General features: G+C 46.1%; 1 protein-coding gene across 3 annotated transcripts in view; it reads right to left on the bottom strand.

Moving 5' to 3' along the window:
• Window positions 1–6,359: 6,359 nt before the first annotated feature.
• Ralgapa2 (Ral GTPase activating protein catalytic subunit alpha 2) overlaps window positions 6,360–16,586 on the bottom strand; it is a 256,297-nt gene continuing 246,070 nt past the window's right edge. For all 3 annotated transcript variants that reach the window (XM_051183228.1, XM_051183229.1, XM_051183230.1), the window contains one exon: window positions 6,360–6,857. In XM_051183228.1, coding sequence (XP_051039185.1) covers window positions 6,700–6,857 — 158 coding nt within the window. In that variant the 3' untranslated portion in view covers window positions 6,360–6,699. The remainder of the gene's footprint in view (window positions 6,858–16,586) is intronic.

Below are 16,586 nucleotides of genomic sequence, written 5' to 3'. Positions count from 1 at the left end.
CCCCCTGGACACACAGGAAAAGGCACCCTTGTTCCTGAGACCATTTAATGCATCTGCTCTTTCTTTCTTAAATGTCTTAAATGGAATTTTCAGTCACATACATAATGTGGTCTGATATGAAAGGCAGCTTATCCGTATGATATTAAACCTGTGTTTTTCATGTCTGATGCGGTATGGAAAATGCCAGCAAGGACTCCCTAGTTTCTCTGATTTTGGTTATGTAAAGAACAGAATCTTACACATTTACCTATTTATCTATCTATCCACCCAGCCATCCATCCATCAACCCACCCACCCACCCACATACACACCCTTTTCTTTTAGTGCAGTGCTAGGGATTAAACCCAGGATCAAATCCTCATGCATGCCTGGCAAGTGTTTATCCACATATATAACACAGCAGCTCATACCCATCTCATATTATCCAACTTAATTTAGGCTAGTAGGGTCTTTGGTATTAAAAATATTTTTCTTGTAAAATTCTAACAACCACAAAAAGCATGATACAGTTCCACCAAGTTCTTTTCAGTGACCTTTAGCAGGGATGTCATTTCCCAGGGTCCCCTGCTGTGGTATTGCCAGTCAGCTACTTTGGAGCACATGTGAAAGTGCTTTTTTGGCAAGGGGAGTATGCCATAGACATGCCCTTGCCTTCTTCAGCTGGGCCATCCACCACCTATGCTGGAGAGACGCTACAGCAGGCAGCATATGAAAAACCCCACCATGGACTTTGGAAGGCAGCCACTTGCTGGTGACCCCTGTGTTCAAAGGTCTTGGTGTGTCTGTATCACCTTTACCTGGAGTCCTTCCTTACCTGTAATTGCTCTTAGGAGGCAATCACAACTTTGATCCAATGGTAGCAAGTGCTAAATACCACATAGCTCTTTGACTCCAGAAGGTGGGAATGGCCTCCCAGGGGGTGGCCAACCTGCCTGGGCACTACACCAAGCCTGCCTTGGTGCCAGATCTTTCTTTTCAATGTCTATATATATATATATTTTTTTTCCAGTCAAGACAATCTGCCTTTCCAGGAATCTGCTATCTGGTGGGTTTTTGAATTTCCAGTAGGGGTTTGTTCCAAGTGCTCTTTTTGTAGATGATAAGGAGAGATCAGATTTCTGGAAAACCAGATCCTCACAATGCCAAAACTTGGCTGTGCTCGTCTGACTCCTATGACAACAGACTCACAGTGGCCTCAGATGTGGGCTTAGAAGTATCCTCTCTGTGGCTAAACTACAATGGACACATGAAAATTACATTGTTCAACAAACAGTCCATGTACCGGTTAAGAATAGTTATTGGTGCTAAATGGAGGTGTCACGCTATACATCGAACCTAGGAGACTCAGCTCCTGGCTAGAGCCCCAGTCTGGCTGCATGAAAGCCAGTGAGGTAACACCTTCAGACATCAGTTTTTATAGCAGAAGTAGATGGAGGACAGGGTTGGTGCTCCCAGCTGTAGATCAGGGTATTAAGGAACTACATATGTGCAGAGATGTTTACTTTGTAATATTTCCCAACAGCCTCCATTGGTTTTACTTGTGTTTTGAAAATGAAATACAATTAAAACCATATCCATTCATAGAAGAGCAAATGAGAATAGTGCTTCTTGATAAAAACATTTCCATCAAGCAGCCTTAGCTTAGATCACACACACACACACACACACACACACACAGCTACACTAGAGATGGGTGCACAGAAGTGAACACTATAAATTTGGTATCTTCCCATTAGGAGATACTCTACTGGAGGAAACAGGCATTTCTCCTGGAATACTAAACAAACAAACAAACCAAGCCAAACCCTACAGTTGCATTCTTTTAATAGTCCTTTGCTTTGGAAGATGGATTCTTTATGATATAGTCTGAGGGTTTCTGGAGATGACCCAATCTCTCACAGGAAACATGGTTCTGAGAATCAACCCCTTCCCACCTTTTTGCTATAAATATGAAAGTAACCTTCTTTATGAGACAATTGTGACAATAGCCTTTGCGTTTCAAGTGCTCATTTCCATATCTGAAAAGTATCCCAATATGACCCCAGAGGAAAGCTCCCTATGAATCCTGGAAGGCCATCTGCCAAGCTGAACAGTTAGCAAGAGGGAGGGACTCAGCTTCAAGGAGCAGCTGCAGAGTAGTGGGCCACCCAGCTCCACAGACACATGGGGCTGCCCGGAATGTTATCAGCAGGGCTCCTCTAGCTCCCCACTCAATTTCGGGGCATCCATCACCTTCTGGGGAAGCAATAAGGGATGCAGATGCTTTAGTTCTACCCTGGGAGGAAATGAGGCAGGAATCTTGAGTCCTCCTTAGAAATTCCCAAATGACACAGAAGACTGTGAAATACTGCTTCTTGCTCACAACACTTGAGCTGTTTCTAGAAAGAATTACATATATAAGCTAAAACAAAGCCAGGTCAATGCAGGCTTCACTTTGCACTTGACTCCCTAGACCCTTTCTCGGGACACTGACACCTTCTGCAAGTAATGGGTACTCAGCAACATTTGCTAAAGGAACAGGTGGATGATTTTTACAAACTTGGTTTTTCAGCATCCTGAGAATTCACTGCTGTCTGGAACATGGAGTGACCCACTATGCTCCAAGAGACCACAGGCTAGGCTGTAATGTGATTGCTAGAGCCTGGAGGCAGGAAATATCAGTACCTGGCTTGAGCCACACTAGGAGGAGCCCAAATTACATATTGTCTGTCACCTAATAACAAAGTTCTAAAATATACCCTGCTCCTTAGGAGCAGGTACTCTAGCTAGAAAGGGGCCTGCCTAGGAAAGACAAAGCAGAGGACAAAGGACTCTGAGGCTCATTATGAGTTGTAAAATCAGGTCACACTGGCCTACTAGTGCCATCATGAAATCAGGGATGGGTTTAATTAGGTGAGACGATGGATGGAGGACATGGACGATGTTCTCAGCTGTAGATCAGAGTCTTGAGAAACCATATACACAGAAGTTTACTCTGTGATCATCAGAGGCCGCAGGATCCCTGGTGGCTGAATATTAGAATTTTCCATACCATGAACCAGAAGGTAGATTATACATGAGAATGTATGTGTTAGCTTACTGAACGGTACCAGCTATCATATTGAACACTCGTTGGCTTTGGTTTACAAAGTGCTTTTGAAAAACTTTGTTTAATAAAAAATGCAAATCAACTTTTTATTAGATATTGGGATAAACTTTTATTTTCCTACAAACTATGAGAATGTCAGAAACATGCAGCACTTAGATGCTGTGCTTCTGACTCATCAGATCATCTCAGGAAATCAGAAGGAACTGGAGTTGAGTGACACCATTAAGGAGCTAATGTTTTCCCAGCATGGCTGCCTTTGTGGAGTGTGTCCTAATGCACATGCACACTCCTCACAAGGTGGGGCAGACTTGGAGGTCTCTCCCACCTCAGAACAACCTAGATATGCAGCATTGGGAAGTTAAATAACAGGAGACCTCAAAACAATCAAACAACATGCTATAATTTAATTTATCATCTCTATCAATTTTTCCCCTATTTACACATACTACACATTGTTAGAGACCTGAAACTAAGAAAACGTTTGCTTACTGTGTATGCCATATACATAGAAACTGGGTGCAAACACAAGGACGAGTTTCCCTTAGAGGTGGCACCCCCTTCAGTAGGTATGGAGTAATATAGCTACGCATAAGACACAATGGAAGGCTTAGAGGGTCTGTCAAACCTCCATTACAGTTAGTGGCAAGAAGGAAGTGACACCTGAGGACAGTCAGGAAGACAGGATTTGCATGGCTCACTGGAGCTTTGTGATCTCCCTTATAAGGCTAAGGGTTCTACTAACCAGCCAATTACAAAGTCAGAGTCCATTCCCCAGGGCTCTTAAGAGCTGCAAACTTGGCTGCTGAAGACACTGTAAAAGTCACTCACCAGGCTAAATTTCTTTTCTCCTATCTGCTGAAGGTCTGGCTATTTTTAAAGTCATAATTTTGCAGGATTACTATTTTTTAAAGCATTAAAGTCTAATCAACTACAATATAGACATCAGTTCCCCTCTTTATGGAAATCTGGAAATCAGCATACTAAGAAGTAAAGAGACTGGCCAGGCCCTGCAGGAGCCCAGAGAGTCTTATCACACTTCGGGGTACTTAGGGCCACTTTTATTACAGATGGCTGACCTACTAATACTAATGTGATGAGTAGTTCTTTGGAAGGTCTCTACCAGATGAGTGACCCTTAGCAATTTTGTTAAAAGACATTTATTATAAAAACACAATATTTGCTTTTCCAACTGAAAAAAAAAAAAGAAAAAAGAAACACTGAACTTGATCATTTCAATTTTCCACCCCAAATATCAAGAATTGCTAAATCCAACCAAACACGGTTGCCAGAGTCTCCACTCCCCAAGTCTAATTCTCTAACCAGAGCTATTACCAACCCAAGGCCCATGGCCTAAAATAGTAAAACATAAACAGACATAAATTGCTGCTGGTCACCCAGGGCATGGGGTTGGGAAAATCATTATGTAATAAGGTCAAATTATTTGGTACCTCCAATTGACTTTCTCACTCCAAGTCTGAGAGTGTTGGCTTGTGGAAGCAAATGGAGTATGAACAGAAGGCCAGGGGAGTTAAAAAGGACCTCTGGGGCCTGGGTTGTGGCCTCGGGTTCTGTTACTACTGAAAAAAAAAAAAAAAAAAAAAAAAAAAAACAGAGGACTTCCAAAATGACAAGAATTCTACAACAGGGGTTTCTGGAGCCTGAAGATAGTGCTCTTGCAGAAGAAAGCTACTTGCTGGAAGAGGGCTACAGGGGCCTCTAGGGCCCAGCACTTGGGGTGAGGTGTGCTTGTGTGCTTTTTATAAGAGTCATGTCTGGACACTTTGTAAACAGCCAAGCAGCAGATCAACAATAGAAGTCTGAGCAATACTGGACAACCAGACCAGAATGCTCAACTCTCTCTTTCTCTCTCTCTCCGTCCCCTCCCCCTCTTTCTCACAAGCATGCAGAGCATGCACACAGTGGGTGGGCTATGAATCCAGGTACCACTGACACAATGGGAAATACCATGACATCTCCTTAACCTTCTATCATCATTACGCTCCGGATAAGTGAGCATCCTTCACCCTTAGAACACAGCACACAGAGGGATTAGAAGTTTCCTTCTGCTTTGCAATGTCCTGTTCTGTTTATGATTCCCAGGCAGCTCCCTAGTGCTTTTTTCTGTGGGTCTGGGATGGGAGACTGCAGAATTCCCTTTAAAGCAGGTAGATGGATTCTCCCTGCTGTTGGATGATGCTCCTAGAACGGTGCTCTCAGAATTCCCGCTCACTGCAAGGCTGAGTCTGGCTTCTGGCTCTGACCCCTTCTCTACCAAAGTCAACAGCAGCCCATTCAACTCTACAGCAGATGGAAAAAGCTGGCTCCTCTGGGAGAATGGACACTGATGTTATAAGCAGGCTAGGTGTAACAGGTGGGAATAAAGAGCAGAGGAAGGCAGAGAGGTGGCCACATCCAGGCCTTTCATTCCCATGCCTGAGCCCCTGGAGGCTACATTCCACAGCAGCTTTCCTGCTCTGAGTGAAGGGGTCACCCTAGACATGAGCACTGGGAAATGGCCTCAGGTAGCTGGACCATTCAGCAAGGGAGGGATGGCCTCTGCAGCAACTTCTGTGTTTCGCTTTGAGGCAGAGCAGACAATTAAGCAACATTGGAGCTCTGAGACAGTGCCGGGACAGAGCTCTTCCCTGTGAACTGACTCTTTGCTGCTGGATTCTAATGTCCAAGATATTTAATTCCTCTCCTCTCTCCTATCCCAAACAGGCACAACACACTCTCCTTGGAGTCAGACAGGTTAATATATAATATATGTATATGCAGTATGCATCGTCTATTGCTTGGAACCTGTTATCCTAAAACTTATGTGACAAGAACTGTTTCTAGGGCTTGTCTTTGTCTCTGAGCAACAGGTAGGAGGAAGACTGCAGGTGAGCTTTTGGGGGCACTGGACATGATGTGGGTACTGGTCAGTCCTAGAGCTGCAGCAGGCACTAAAATCGTGTGTTGATGTAGGTGGTGCTGGGCTGGGCAGGGCTGGGCTGAGCTGGGTAGAGCTGGGCTGGGCTGGGCAGGGCTAGGCTGAGCTGGGCAGAGCTGGGCTGGACAGGGATGCTATTCATCTGTTTAGAGTTCTCATGTGGACAGCCCCGTATTTCTAGACACTTCTAATTGTTCTATGTGGAATATCACCGTCAAGACCTGCGGAACTGTGCCATTAGGAGAATCTTAGTCAGTAGGCCTTGGGTACCAGATAGAGACAGGCTTAATGATGGAGGTAAAACTTCCTATGGGAAAAGACCCTGGGGACAGCCAGTTTCCCTGATGATGAAATTTTGATGATGAAAAGTCTGAATTAAATTGTAAATCCTAACATAAGGATTAGCAAAATCATCATGGAGGAAATTCCTCTAATAATTACACAATTGTTTTGTCAGCCCTTTTGGGAATCAAAGTGGGTATACAGGGTTACAGACAAGTGCCCCTTGTCCCTTCTCTGTGGGTCCCGTGAACCTTTCGCTACTGTGCTCTGCCCAGAGGCTCCAGACTACGCCACAGGACAACAGGCTTGTTCTTGGTAGATGCCAGTGACTTCTTCTTCTGAAGCCCAAGATTTATGAGATTTCAGGACTAGAGAGACACAGCCTTGTCAGAAACTAGATCACTTTTGACCCTGGGGGCCCAGCAACAGGAAACTTGCTGCATGTGCTAGCACGTGGCAGTTTCCTGGAGTCTGGGTTTGAGGGTCCTGGGGAAGCAGGGGAGTCTTGCCTGTCTCTTCCACATGGAGGGTTTTCATGGAGGGTCAAGACCCCTGCAAAGGAAGCAGAAAATGGTTACATACTGAAGGAGGCATATACGGTACTCAGAAGACCAAGGGTACTTGGTCATTGGAAAGAGGGCTTGATGTCCTTCCTCCCTGCCCCACAGTGTGTTTCGCAAGGATGTTTGTTGAATGCACCATCAAAAACATGTCATTCCTCTTAGTCTTTGCCCCGGATTTTTCTACAACATAAAAGAAATTATAAATCTGTGAATCTTTGAAATAAAGTCCATCTTTCTAACTAGGACAGAAGTAAAAGGATGAAGAGAAAGGCAATTGCAGCACCATGAAGTGAAAGCCACGGAGGAGCCCTGGGCAGAGCCAGTGACAATGCTGTGTTCCTGGGATCCCTACGTGTTTACATATTGATAATTCACATGAGTTACTACTCAGTTATTCCCTAAAGGGCCTGAGACTAGAGGCCAGGCCTAAATTGCTTGTCTGAATGAGTCCAGATGAGCATGCAGCTATTTAGCACTAGAGGGAACAAGGAATAAAATTAAAACTCGCAGACCTGCACCCCCCTTCCCCAGGGTGGCTGTCTGGGAGCTCAGAGGAATACAAGAATGCTGCTGCAACACCCAGCCACTGTTGCGGTGGTGCTTGGTCTCCCAGGGGGCCACTCTTCGAATGAGAGGATCATTTCATCACCCTTCCTTCCCCTTGTAATATATTTTTAAATGCTCTAAGCTTCCCTGAGTGGCCTCTGCCTGGAACAAACCTCAAGAGCAGCACGCCTGGAGCCTCTTCCCTATGGGCTCCTCCTCTACAACTATGGCCTTTGAAATGGGCATTTCTGGTGTTTGGAATGAATTTATTTATTTATTTATTTACAGCTTTTTATTTATTTGTTTATTTTTTATTATGTCTTCTGACCTTGCCTTTCCCTCTGGGAAAAGCTTCTGAAGTCAGTACTTTACAAGTCTCCCTGACCTGTAGAGACACTGCCCCAAACACTCTATGGTTTTTCACTTTCAGAGTCCAAGGACAGACCATGATCCTCCCTCCCTTCTAGGGTCAGTGAGATTAACAGACAGAGAGGCCTGGGCCCCTCTCCTATTGTTTTCCTCATCAAAAACAGGCTCAGTGGTAGAACCCTTGCTTAGTATGCAGGAAGCTCTAAGTATGAGCACTGCAAAATTATAAAACTCAGGTTGCTAGACTTGGCCATTCAAGAATCTGTGTTTTTGTTTTGCTTACATATATGTATGTGTGCCACTTGGTGCCCACAGAGCCCAGAAGAGGGTGTCAGGACCCCTGGGACTGGAGTTACAGAGAGTTGTGAGCTGCCATGTGGGTGCTGAGATTTGAACCTGGGTCCTCTGTAAGAGAAGCCAGAGCTCTTAACTGTTGAGCCATCTCTTTAGCCCTGCAAAATCGAGTTTTTGTGGATATATCTCCAACTCCTAGTTGTTAGGAGTGGGCAGGAACATTTGATCAGGGGAAAAGACAGCAGGGGAAGCAAACCTGACTAAATCTCAGAGAGTATTATGGTTTAAAATGGGATTAAGAAGCCAAAAAAAAAAAAAAAAAAAAAAAAAAAAAAGCAAGTCAATAAACCTTAAAGATGTTAGGCAAAGGAATCGTTAATGTTTAGTCAGAAGCAAACATTTTAGTTGTATCCTGATCCCCCTCTACCAGGGAAGACAAGGAGGACAGAGGGTCACAGCTTGAGCTCCTGCAGATGGACAGAATAGTGCCAGCTGTCTCCATGAATAAGCCTGAGCCACCATTTCAAAGCTCTGCAAGCAAGGGGTTTATACTCCTAAAGGCAGAGACCCCATTAGCCAAGGGCAGAGAGCAAAGCCACACCAGGACCCAGTGCAACCGTGACCCATGCATTCCTTTAGTCCTCAACTTTTTGCTGGTGTACTTTCACCCTGAAATGGCTCCTCTATGCCCACTGTACCCCATGATGGATGGGGAGGCAGCAGCTGCAGAATGCATAGATGGGCACAAAGGATAAGGGCTGCTTTCCTGATACAGTGACTATACTTGCAAGCTGCTGGCATTGCTGCCCCAGCTCAGCTTCTGCTGGGGATGGAAGCTGGGGTTATTTCAAAGGACACCTGGGCTCTATTTTACCTCTGCCAGGGCAGGTGCAGGAGTACACTGGACAGGGGGCTGTAAATACAAATCTTTGCCCCTGAACTCCTCTTGGGAGGGGGCTTTAAATCCTGTCCACTCTTCTTGACTAGAGCACTTATGCTCCATAGATGCTGTCACCTTTGGGACACTGCTGGGACCAGTCCAAAGTCATGGCTGAGAAGAAAAGGCAGCTGGGCTAGAGGATCAACTCACTACAGTGGCCAGTTGCTCATCTAGCCAGCAGGTATGGCAGCCTGCTGGGTTACAGAGGTGTCCTGGCTGAGTTACTTGTCTTGGGACCACCATAGGAATGTGGCTAATAAATGACAGCTTTCTCTTCTGAGTGGTCACTAGCCAAGTCTCTCCTACCTGTGAATCAGAGTACAGCCAGGCCACACTGGAGAGTCATTACCCAGTCCTGCAGTGGGCTGCCATCCATCTGAGCTATCTGTGCTATGTCAGGATCCCAGACCCAGGACAGAAAGGTCAGGCTGGGAGGTCACACCTGCCATCTCAGCTTGTTCTCTGAGTCCTAGACTGTAGATCCTGGGGTCCACTGCCCTCTGCACTTGCCCAGCTTTTGTCTGCGTCTCTTCTTCCAGCTGCTCTATTCAGCAGCTCTCCTTGACGACCTGCCCTCCCTGTGTGGAGGCCTTTGGAGGCCTCTGCTAAGGCAAGCAGTCAAAGGCCAGCCCAGCACGTGCTTCATCTTATCGGCTCATCTCAACATCTTGCTTCTCCAGGCTTGCCCTGGGGAGGGGAGATGTACCCGTGGCTCCCTGCAGCCTCCCACACAAAGGGGAGGCGACAAAGACATTTTCCACGATGGCAGGTGTTGGTGTACCGCCCAGGGTGTACCGGCAGAAGAAAAGCAGGCAAGGCTGGGCTCTACAGGCAGCACAGACATGTATGGGCAGGAGAGTGGGCAGTGCCCCTTGGGGGAAGACAGGAGGCAGGCAAGGCTGAGGCCCAAGAAGGTGAGTAGGCGTGTAAAGTGTTAGTCAACCCATACCCCTCCCCCAAAGCAGGGTTTGGAGTGTGCATGGGTGGGGGTGGGCACAGGCGACACCAACAGGTTAGTCTTACCTTGCTCAAGTATCATAATGAGACTGTCATGTGTTTTTTTAATCTGAAGAGAGAGAGAAGATAGAGATCCAGTGAGTGGAAGCATGGTACCTCCACAGCTGCAGCTTGATAGTGAACACACTGCTGACAACACACGTATCCCTCAGCTATCCCTATTCCTAAAGCTTTCAGCATCATTCCAGAAAGTTCACTTGAACACCCACTTAATGGGACCAAATACCAGGTGGTGTCCTATTTACAAACGTGTCCTTGAAAGCATATAGATCTGAGGGAAGATCTCAGCCTCCATTCCTTATGACAGGTTCCCATCACCCCTTCCACGCCATCTTACTCCCTATGTTTCCCACAGCGCATGCACCCTGGTTTTGCTTTTAGAAAGTAGTTTTCTACCCCAACCCTGAGCCCCCAATCTCTCCTGAATCCCATATAGCTAGATACCTATTGAATCTGGACATTTAGCAGTGACACAAACTGCTGTGCATACTGCCACAATTACAAACTCAGACTTTCTGTTGATTCCATCTGCCAAGGTTGGCACAGTGACCAGAGACTTTCTGACACCACTGGGACATTCTCCCTGCTATAGCTCTCTGATGGAAGTGTATGTACGTCTGTGAAGTTGTGTTCTCCAGTCTATGGATGAAAACTTGGCTCCCTGATAGAGTTCCTGGGGTAGGAAGCCAGGATCCACCACCAGCCCTGGATGACCAAGTGGCACTTCCTTGTCCTACTATGAACTTGGGTCCTTCTCCATGTGAGGGCATGAGAAGCTCTGCCCAGGCTGATTGTGGGTAACAGATGATATTGTCCTTAGATGATAATGTAATTATCTAGATTTTTTATTTCTCCCAGTGTGCCGGGCTCCATTTTAGCTAATGGAAGACCCACACACCTCTTGTTCCACCTTGCATGGTTCTACCTTGAGTGGAACCTCAGGCTTTCAAGAGTGCCATGCTCATGATCCTCTCCTATGTGAGAAAAGGCTTTTTTTTATGAAGGGGCTCCTTGATCTCATTCTTCTGCAGCCCCCTTGGCCCTGGTTATGCTATGCATGCAGGCCCTTGATTGGTAGAAACCCAGAAAGCAGATGGCGTGCTAACAATGGAGGACTTGTTTGTAATTGCTGATGAGGACTGGTTTGCTCCTCTCCTGAGGGTCCCCAGACACAGCCTGGTGTAGTGTGCCGGCCCACAAAGAGTATCTCAGTAACTGCCAATCCATGGTTGAGTTAAGGAGATGCATAGGCAGTGGCAGTTGGAGGCTGCCTTGATTATTCCACAGGGCTCAGATGTCACCTGCTCTTGACATCCAGGCAGTACTCTTGAAGGGTGAGGTCCCAGTTGCTGGGACCAGGGAGCAGACTGCCTCTTAGCACAACCCCAGGGGTTAGCACAGAGCATCAGCTACCCTGCACACTATTTGAAGAGCCTAGAGGAGAAGACACTGAGCTTGGAGATGAGGGATGAGAAAAGATGGGAGGCATATGATGCCTGGGAGAAAAGAGGCACCAAGTATGACCTCCCCTCACCCAGCCTTTTTTTTTTTTTTTTTTTTATCCACTGGACACCAGATGTATTCTGAGCACTATTACAGACTGTAGCAATGGATGCAGCAGACAAAAACCCCCCTTGCTTTGGGGGCTGTAGTGGATGGTGGGGGAGGTAGTGCATACGAATACACAAACACATACATTTCTGTAGTACCTGAAGGGAGAGGCCCAGTTAAGAAATAAGGTTTTTGAAAGGTTTGGTGGTGACTCAGGACATTGTACTGCAGGGTTACAGTGTGTTTCGAATAAGAAGGCATGTGTGGACATTAATTGTAATGGGAAATCAGCAGCCAGCTCCTTTCCACATAGGAGCAGCTGGAGAGACTCCTGGGGAGACTCCTTCACAGTTTAACTCAGACACCAAACGGCATAGGCACAGTTTTGGCCAACTGGCAGCTCAAGACAAACGTTTAAGCCTGGAGAATCCAGAGGCTATTTTTAGAGAAGAGTTTTACTTTTTGGTGCTGTTTGGGTCCTAACAAGGACTTTCTTTTTTAATTCAGGAAATAACGAATATGGCTGGAGATCAGCATTCTCTGCAGCTCTGCCTAGGGATGCTACTTGAGAATCTATGGGATTGGTATCTGAAGCAAGCTTCTTATCTTGGGGGAAACCCCCGCTGTCCAGCCCTGACACCTGGGGTAAATTTGGGCCAGGGCAGACAAGGATGTGGCTACCTCTCCCCACATCCTTGCTACTGAACAGTTAGTGTGGAAATGATAAACTGGTTCAGGATAATTAGGGAAGGGAATGATTCTGAGACTTGGCATGGTGAGGGAGAAAGACTGGACTGGGGTTCCAGCTTTAGGCAAGTGCTAACTATTCTCCCAGCAGGAAGGCAGGCAGAGGGGGATCAGAGAGCTGATGGGGGTTATTCAGACCCCTTGGAATGGCTCTGAGGAGGGGAACAGGTGCAGGCAGTGGATGGGAAAGCCTGCACACACAACTCAACACTGGCAACCCAAGAACAGTGGGGATTTGCCAGCCTAATTAACATCTCCAAATGGCCAAGGATGGCTTCCAGTATTTCCAATCCAGCAGCAGTGGCTATGTTCTGGCTCCAGCCTTGGCACTGGGCTTGGCTTCCACCGCTTGGTTATTGGTCTTGCCCATCAACTTTGGTTCTGAAGCAGAAAGCCAGGACAGCTGGACCAACAAGCATGAAGGGAAGAAGAAAGCACCGCATTGTGCACTGTGTGTAGTCACACTTGTGTAGGAGCTGTGGCATTAAGAAAAAAAAATTTTGCTGGCATTTTTCCTTTTGCCAAACTATCATGTGAACTTAGGAGCTACGACTAAGTTACATGTTTAAAATTGATAGCTCAGTGGCAACTTACTGGTTAGCCACAGTGGAGAAAGGTGTCCAGGCTTCCTCAACATCTCAAAGCACAAGGATGGCAAGGTTTTGGCTGCACAACGGCCGTAAGGGAGGCTGCTGGTCTTCTCAGCCTGGCTCCACAGTGCATGGTTATTACAGCAGTGCTGTTCTCAACAGCCCAAATTCCATCAACTGATGAATGAACTGTTTGGCAACTTTAAAGCCTCCAATAAGGAAGAAGCACTGTTCTTCTTTTAGGACACAAACACTGGTAGATTTCCCATGCTTCAGTGAAGGGTCCTATACCCATATATACTGGGGTTGGGTTTAGTAGAATATAAAAAGAGGGCATGAAGTCGGAAGGGGGGAATCAGGATGCATATGATATTTCAATGTACACATGGATGAAATTATCAAAGTATAAACATGTTAGTCAAATAATTTTTTTAAAACACAATAAATGCTACAGTATGAATGAACTTTGCTAGGTGAAGGAAGCCAAGTCACCTTGGCTGGTTCCATGTATATGAAATGTCCAGGGTAGGAAGGTGCATAGAAATGGAGGGGGACCAGTGGTTTCAAAGGACCCCGGGACGGGGTCTGTGGAAGAAGTGAAGATTGAGTGTGAGTAGGTTTTATTTTATTTCCAGGGAAGTGAAACATTCTCAAATTACACCATTGGAGATAGTTGCCCAATCTGTGAAAACACTAAAAGTATTGAATGTACATTTTTTTTTGATGATTGGCATGATATGTGCATTATATCTCAATATAACTTTTGTTTTAGGTTTTATTTTTTCCTTTGTAGTGCTGGAAACTGAAGCCAGAGCCTTGGGTGTGGTAGTCAAGTATTTATTTACTATTGAGTCATATTCCCTACTCCCCTAGTTAAGAAAACAAGGCAAAACACGACAGAAAGTGGTCTAAAAAAATACTCTATACTCCCCATTACAAAAGCAACATAAGGATGACTTCAAGATACAGGGAGAAAAGCTCCTGTGGGCCCAGGAAGGAGGGGGCAGGGAAGTGATGAGGCCATGTAGATGTCACCAACACCACCTTAGCTGATCTTAACTTCACACCATACTTCCTGCAGGCGCACAGTACTCCTAGTGACTAGGGCTGACTCTGAATGTCCTGTAAAGAGTTCAGCTCTCTTAAAACAACTCCAGTGCCCATATAGGGAGGGGCTAGAAGTGTTCTGCTTCTGGACTTCCTGGGTTTTGTGTGTCTGTCACTCACGTCTATTTTTCATTCCCCCAATAAACAGCAGCTTTAAAACAAAGTAGCAGTTAGGTCTAGGGACTCTTCTGAGGGGACTGTGGTCTCAAGTGTCCAAGGAAACAACAGAGAAGTGACAGGACTCCTTGGTAGTTTTATTGATAGAAATAGTCTCCTTGGGGCTGGTAATGGGACTGGGGCTGCTATGGCCCTGTGATGGATATCACTTGTTCAAAGCATATGAGTCCTTGGACTCAACTCCAAGCACCCAATCAAACGAGCAAACAAACAAATGCTCCTGTTGCCTTTAGGAAATCAGGAGGCAGTGTGGGCCTGAGATCAAGGCTTTCTCTAATAGAGCTCTGGCCATGTACTCCACTGACGTTTGGAGCCGACAATGACACAGTTCAGTCAAAGTAGGAGAGCATTTGCTACTCACACCACAACCTGTCTAGGCCATAAATCCAACAATTTAGTGCTTTCTGCCTTAGAGGAGAACGTTTTGCTTTTGGCACAATAGAAGGATTCCTCTCTGTCACCTGGCTGTTTCCCCTTATGGATTTGCTCCAACACAATGAGGGCCAAAAGGCAGGGGACCCTGAATGGGTCAGAGAAAAACCTAAGTGCTAAGCCCAGATCTTGCCATTACCAGCCAGCCACCTGATATGAAAATACCACCCTCCTCAGCCCTTTACCTGCTAAGGAGATAAGCTAAGCCTTCCTCACAAGGGCAGATGGCAGGGGAAGTACACAGAAATGGCAATGTTGTAAACAAAAACTAAAGTCTGTGGAGTGTTCTGGAAACTTTTACGTACGGTTTTGAGAAGGGGTCATGGGGCATTCCCCAGGCTGGCCTTGACTGCCTGGGCTCAAGGGATCCTCTCCTTCAGGCCTCTCGAGTAACCTGCAGGCATGCACCACCACACAGGGCTTCTTGAGGGAACTAGGACTGCAAAGAATCTTGGCCTTACATCTTTGTTCTTCCGGGTCACCCAGCCATTGATTTTCTGTGTGTTGGCCACTGCTATTTACATGGCTCTTCAAGGTCTGAGTGAGGTGAATGACTTTAGATCATAATCCTGCCTGCCTCATGCTCACATTCCTCTACCTGCAACACCTTCCCTTATAAAGACGGGTGCCGCCATATTCTTTTCATCTGGGTACCCAAGATGTTCTATTTCTTGGTACTATGGTGTGGAACACAGTGCACCCATCACAAATTTCCAGGAGAGATGTCTGCACTGCCATAGTATTTGACTGTTAATCACAGTATCACAGGCCTGCTGTGTGCCAGGTGAAGATACAGTGAATGAGGTCTTATCTAACTTATCCTTGCTTCCAATGTACAGTCTCTCCACAGAAGCCAGACTGAGCCTTTCAAACTATGATCATATCTTGTCACCCCACTTCTCCATTAGCTGTCTGTCTCACTAGATAACAGGCCAACTTTCCCCTTGTACCTTCAGGGTGGCTTTGACCTTTAGAATCTCCATTCACTGCTGGCTCTATTCTTCCCAACCCCAACCCCTCACTGCTTTCAGACGTGTCAAGAAAGCTCCTACCATTCTGGGTTTCCCCCTGGCTGCTTCCTGCCTGGCTTCCACATGGGGCCCATCCCCCCACCTCCTTCCAGCATTTTCATCCGTGTGCTACATTCCCAGTGAGGCCTCTGCTGACCTGTTTTACTGTGCACTTCCACACTGGGATAATTTCTTCTCAGGACATTCCTTTGCCCCCAACCAACAATGACTTTTCTTGCTTTGTACCAAGGAGTTCCTGATGGCTCATTCTTTCTCCCTTATCTGGGAGGCAGGAAGGTAGGGTCTCTTCTGCTTTGTCCATTTCTAGGCCTCTGCTAGGAAGCCTTTAGGACATTCATGGGTGTATAATGACTGTCTGAAGACCCTAACCTGTGGGGTTTGTGAGATGCTCAGGGGAATGCTGCTGTTGCCCTACCAACTGGTTGAGCTGCAGTAGAGGAGTGGGTACCACCAGGATTCTAAGCTGGCCAGAATTTCAGTACCTCATTGTGGCCTCTAGCAGGTAGGTATGTAGGTGTGTGTGTGTGTGTGTGTGTGTGTGTGTGTGTGTGTGTGTGTATGGGGGGGAGGGCACAGGGAGGTGGAAGTCATCTGTGATTTTATCATTTTATATTTTTTTAAGTGGTGAGAAAATAGGCTTTTGGTTATTCTTTCTCTAACACAATGCTATGAACCAAGAAGTCAATGTTGGCCATATTAATGCTGTAAGTTTTTTCTCCTTCCTTCCCTTCCTCCCTCCCTCCTATCTATCTATTCTCCTGCAATAATGACTGGCATGTTCCCCATTTTCAAAAGAATATTTTTTTCATTCAGTCTTTTGTGGCACTTTAAGAGAAAATTTATAGGTTCTGCCCACCCGCATTACCCTGAGTGTACCTGGAAAGGATAGCATAAAACATTCCCTCTATCCAACAGCA

The sequence above is a fragment of the Phodopus roborovskii genome, unplaced genomic scaffold (genome assembly GCF_943737965.1).
Source record: "Phodopus roborovskii unplaced genomic scaffold, PHOROB, whole genome shotgun sequence".
NCBI lineage: Eukaryota > Metazoa > Chordata > Mammalia > Rodentia > Cricetidae > Phodopus > Phodopus roborovskii.
Note: the sequence above shows the minus strand (reverse complement) of the source record. Positions and strands in the feature narration are given on the sequence as shown.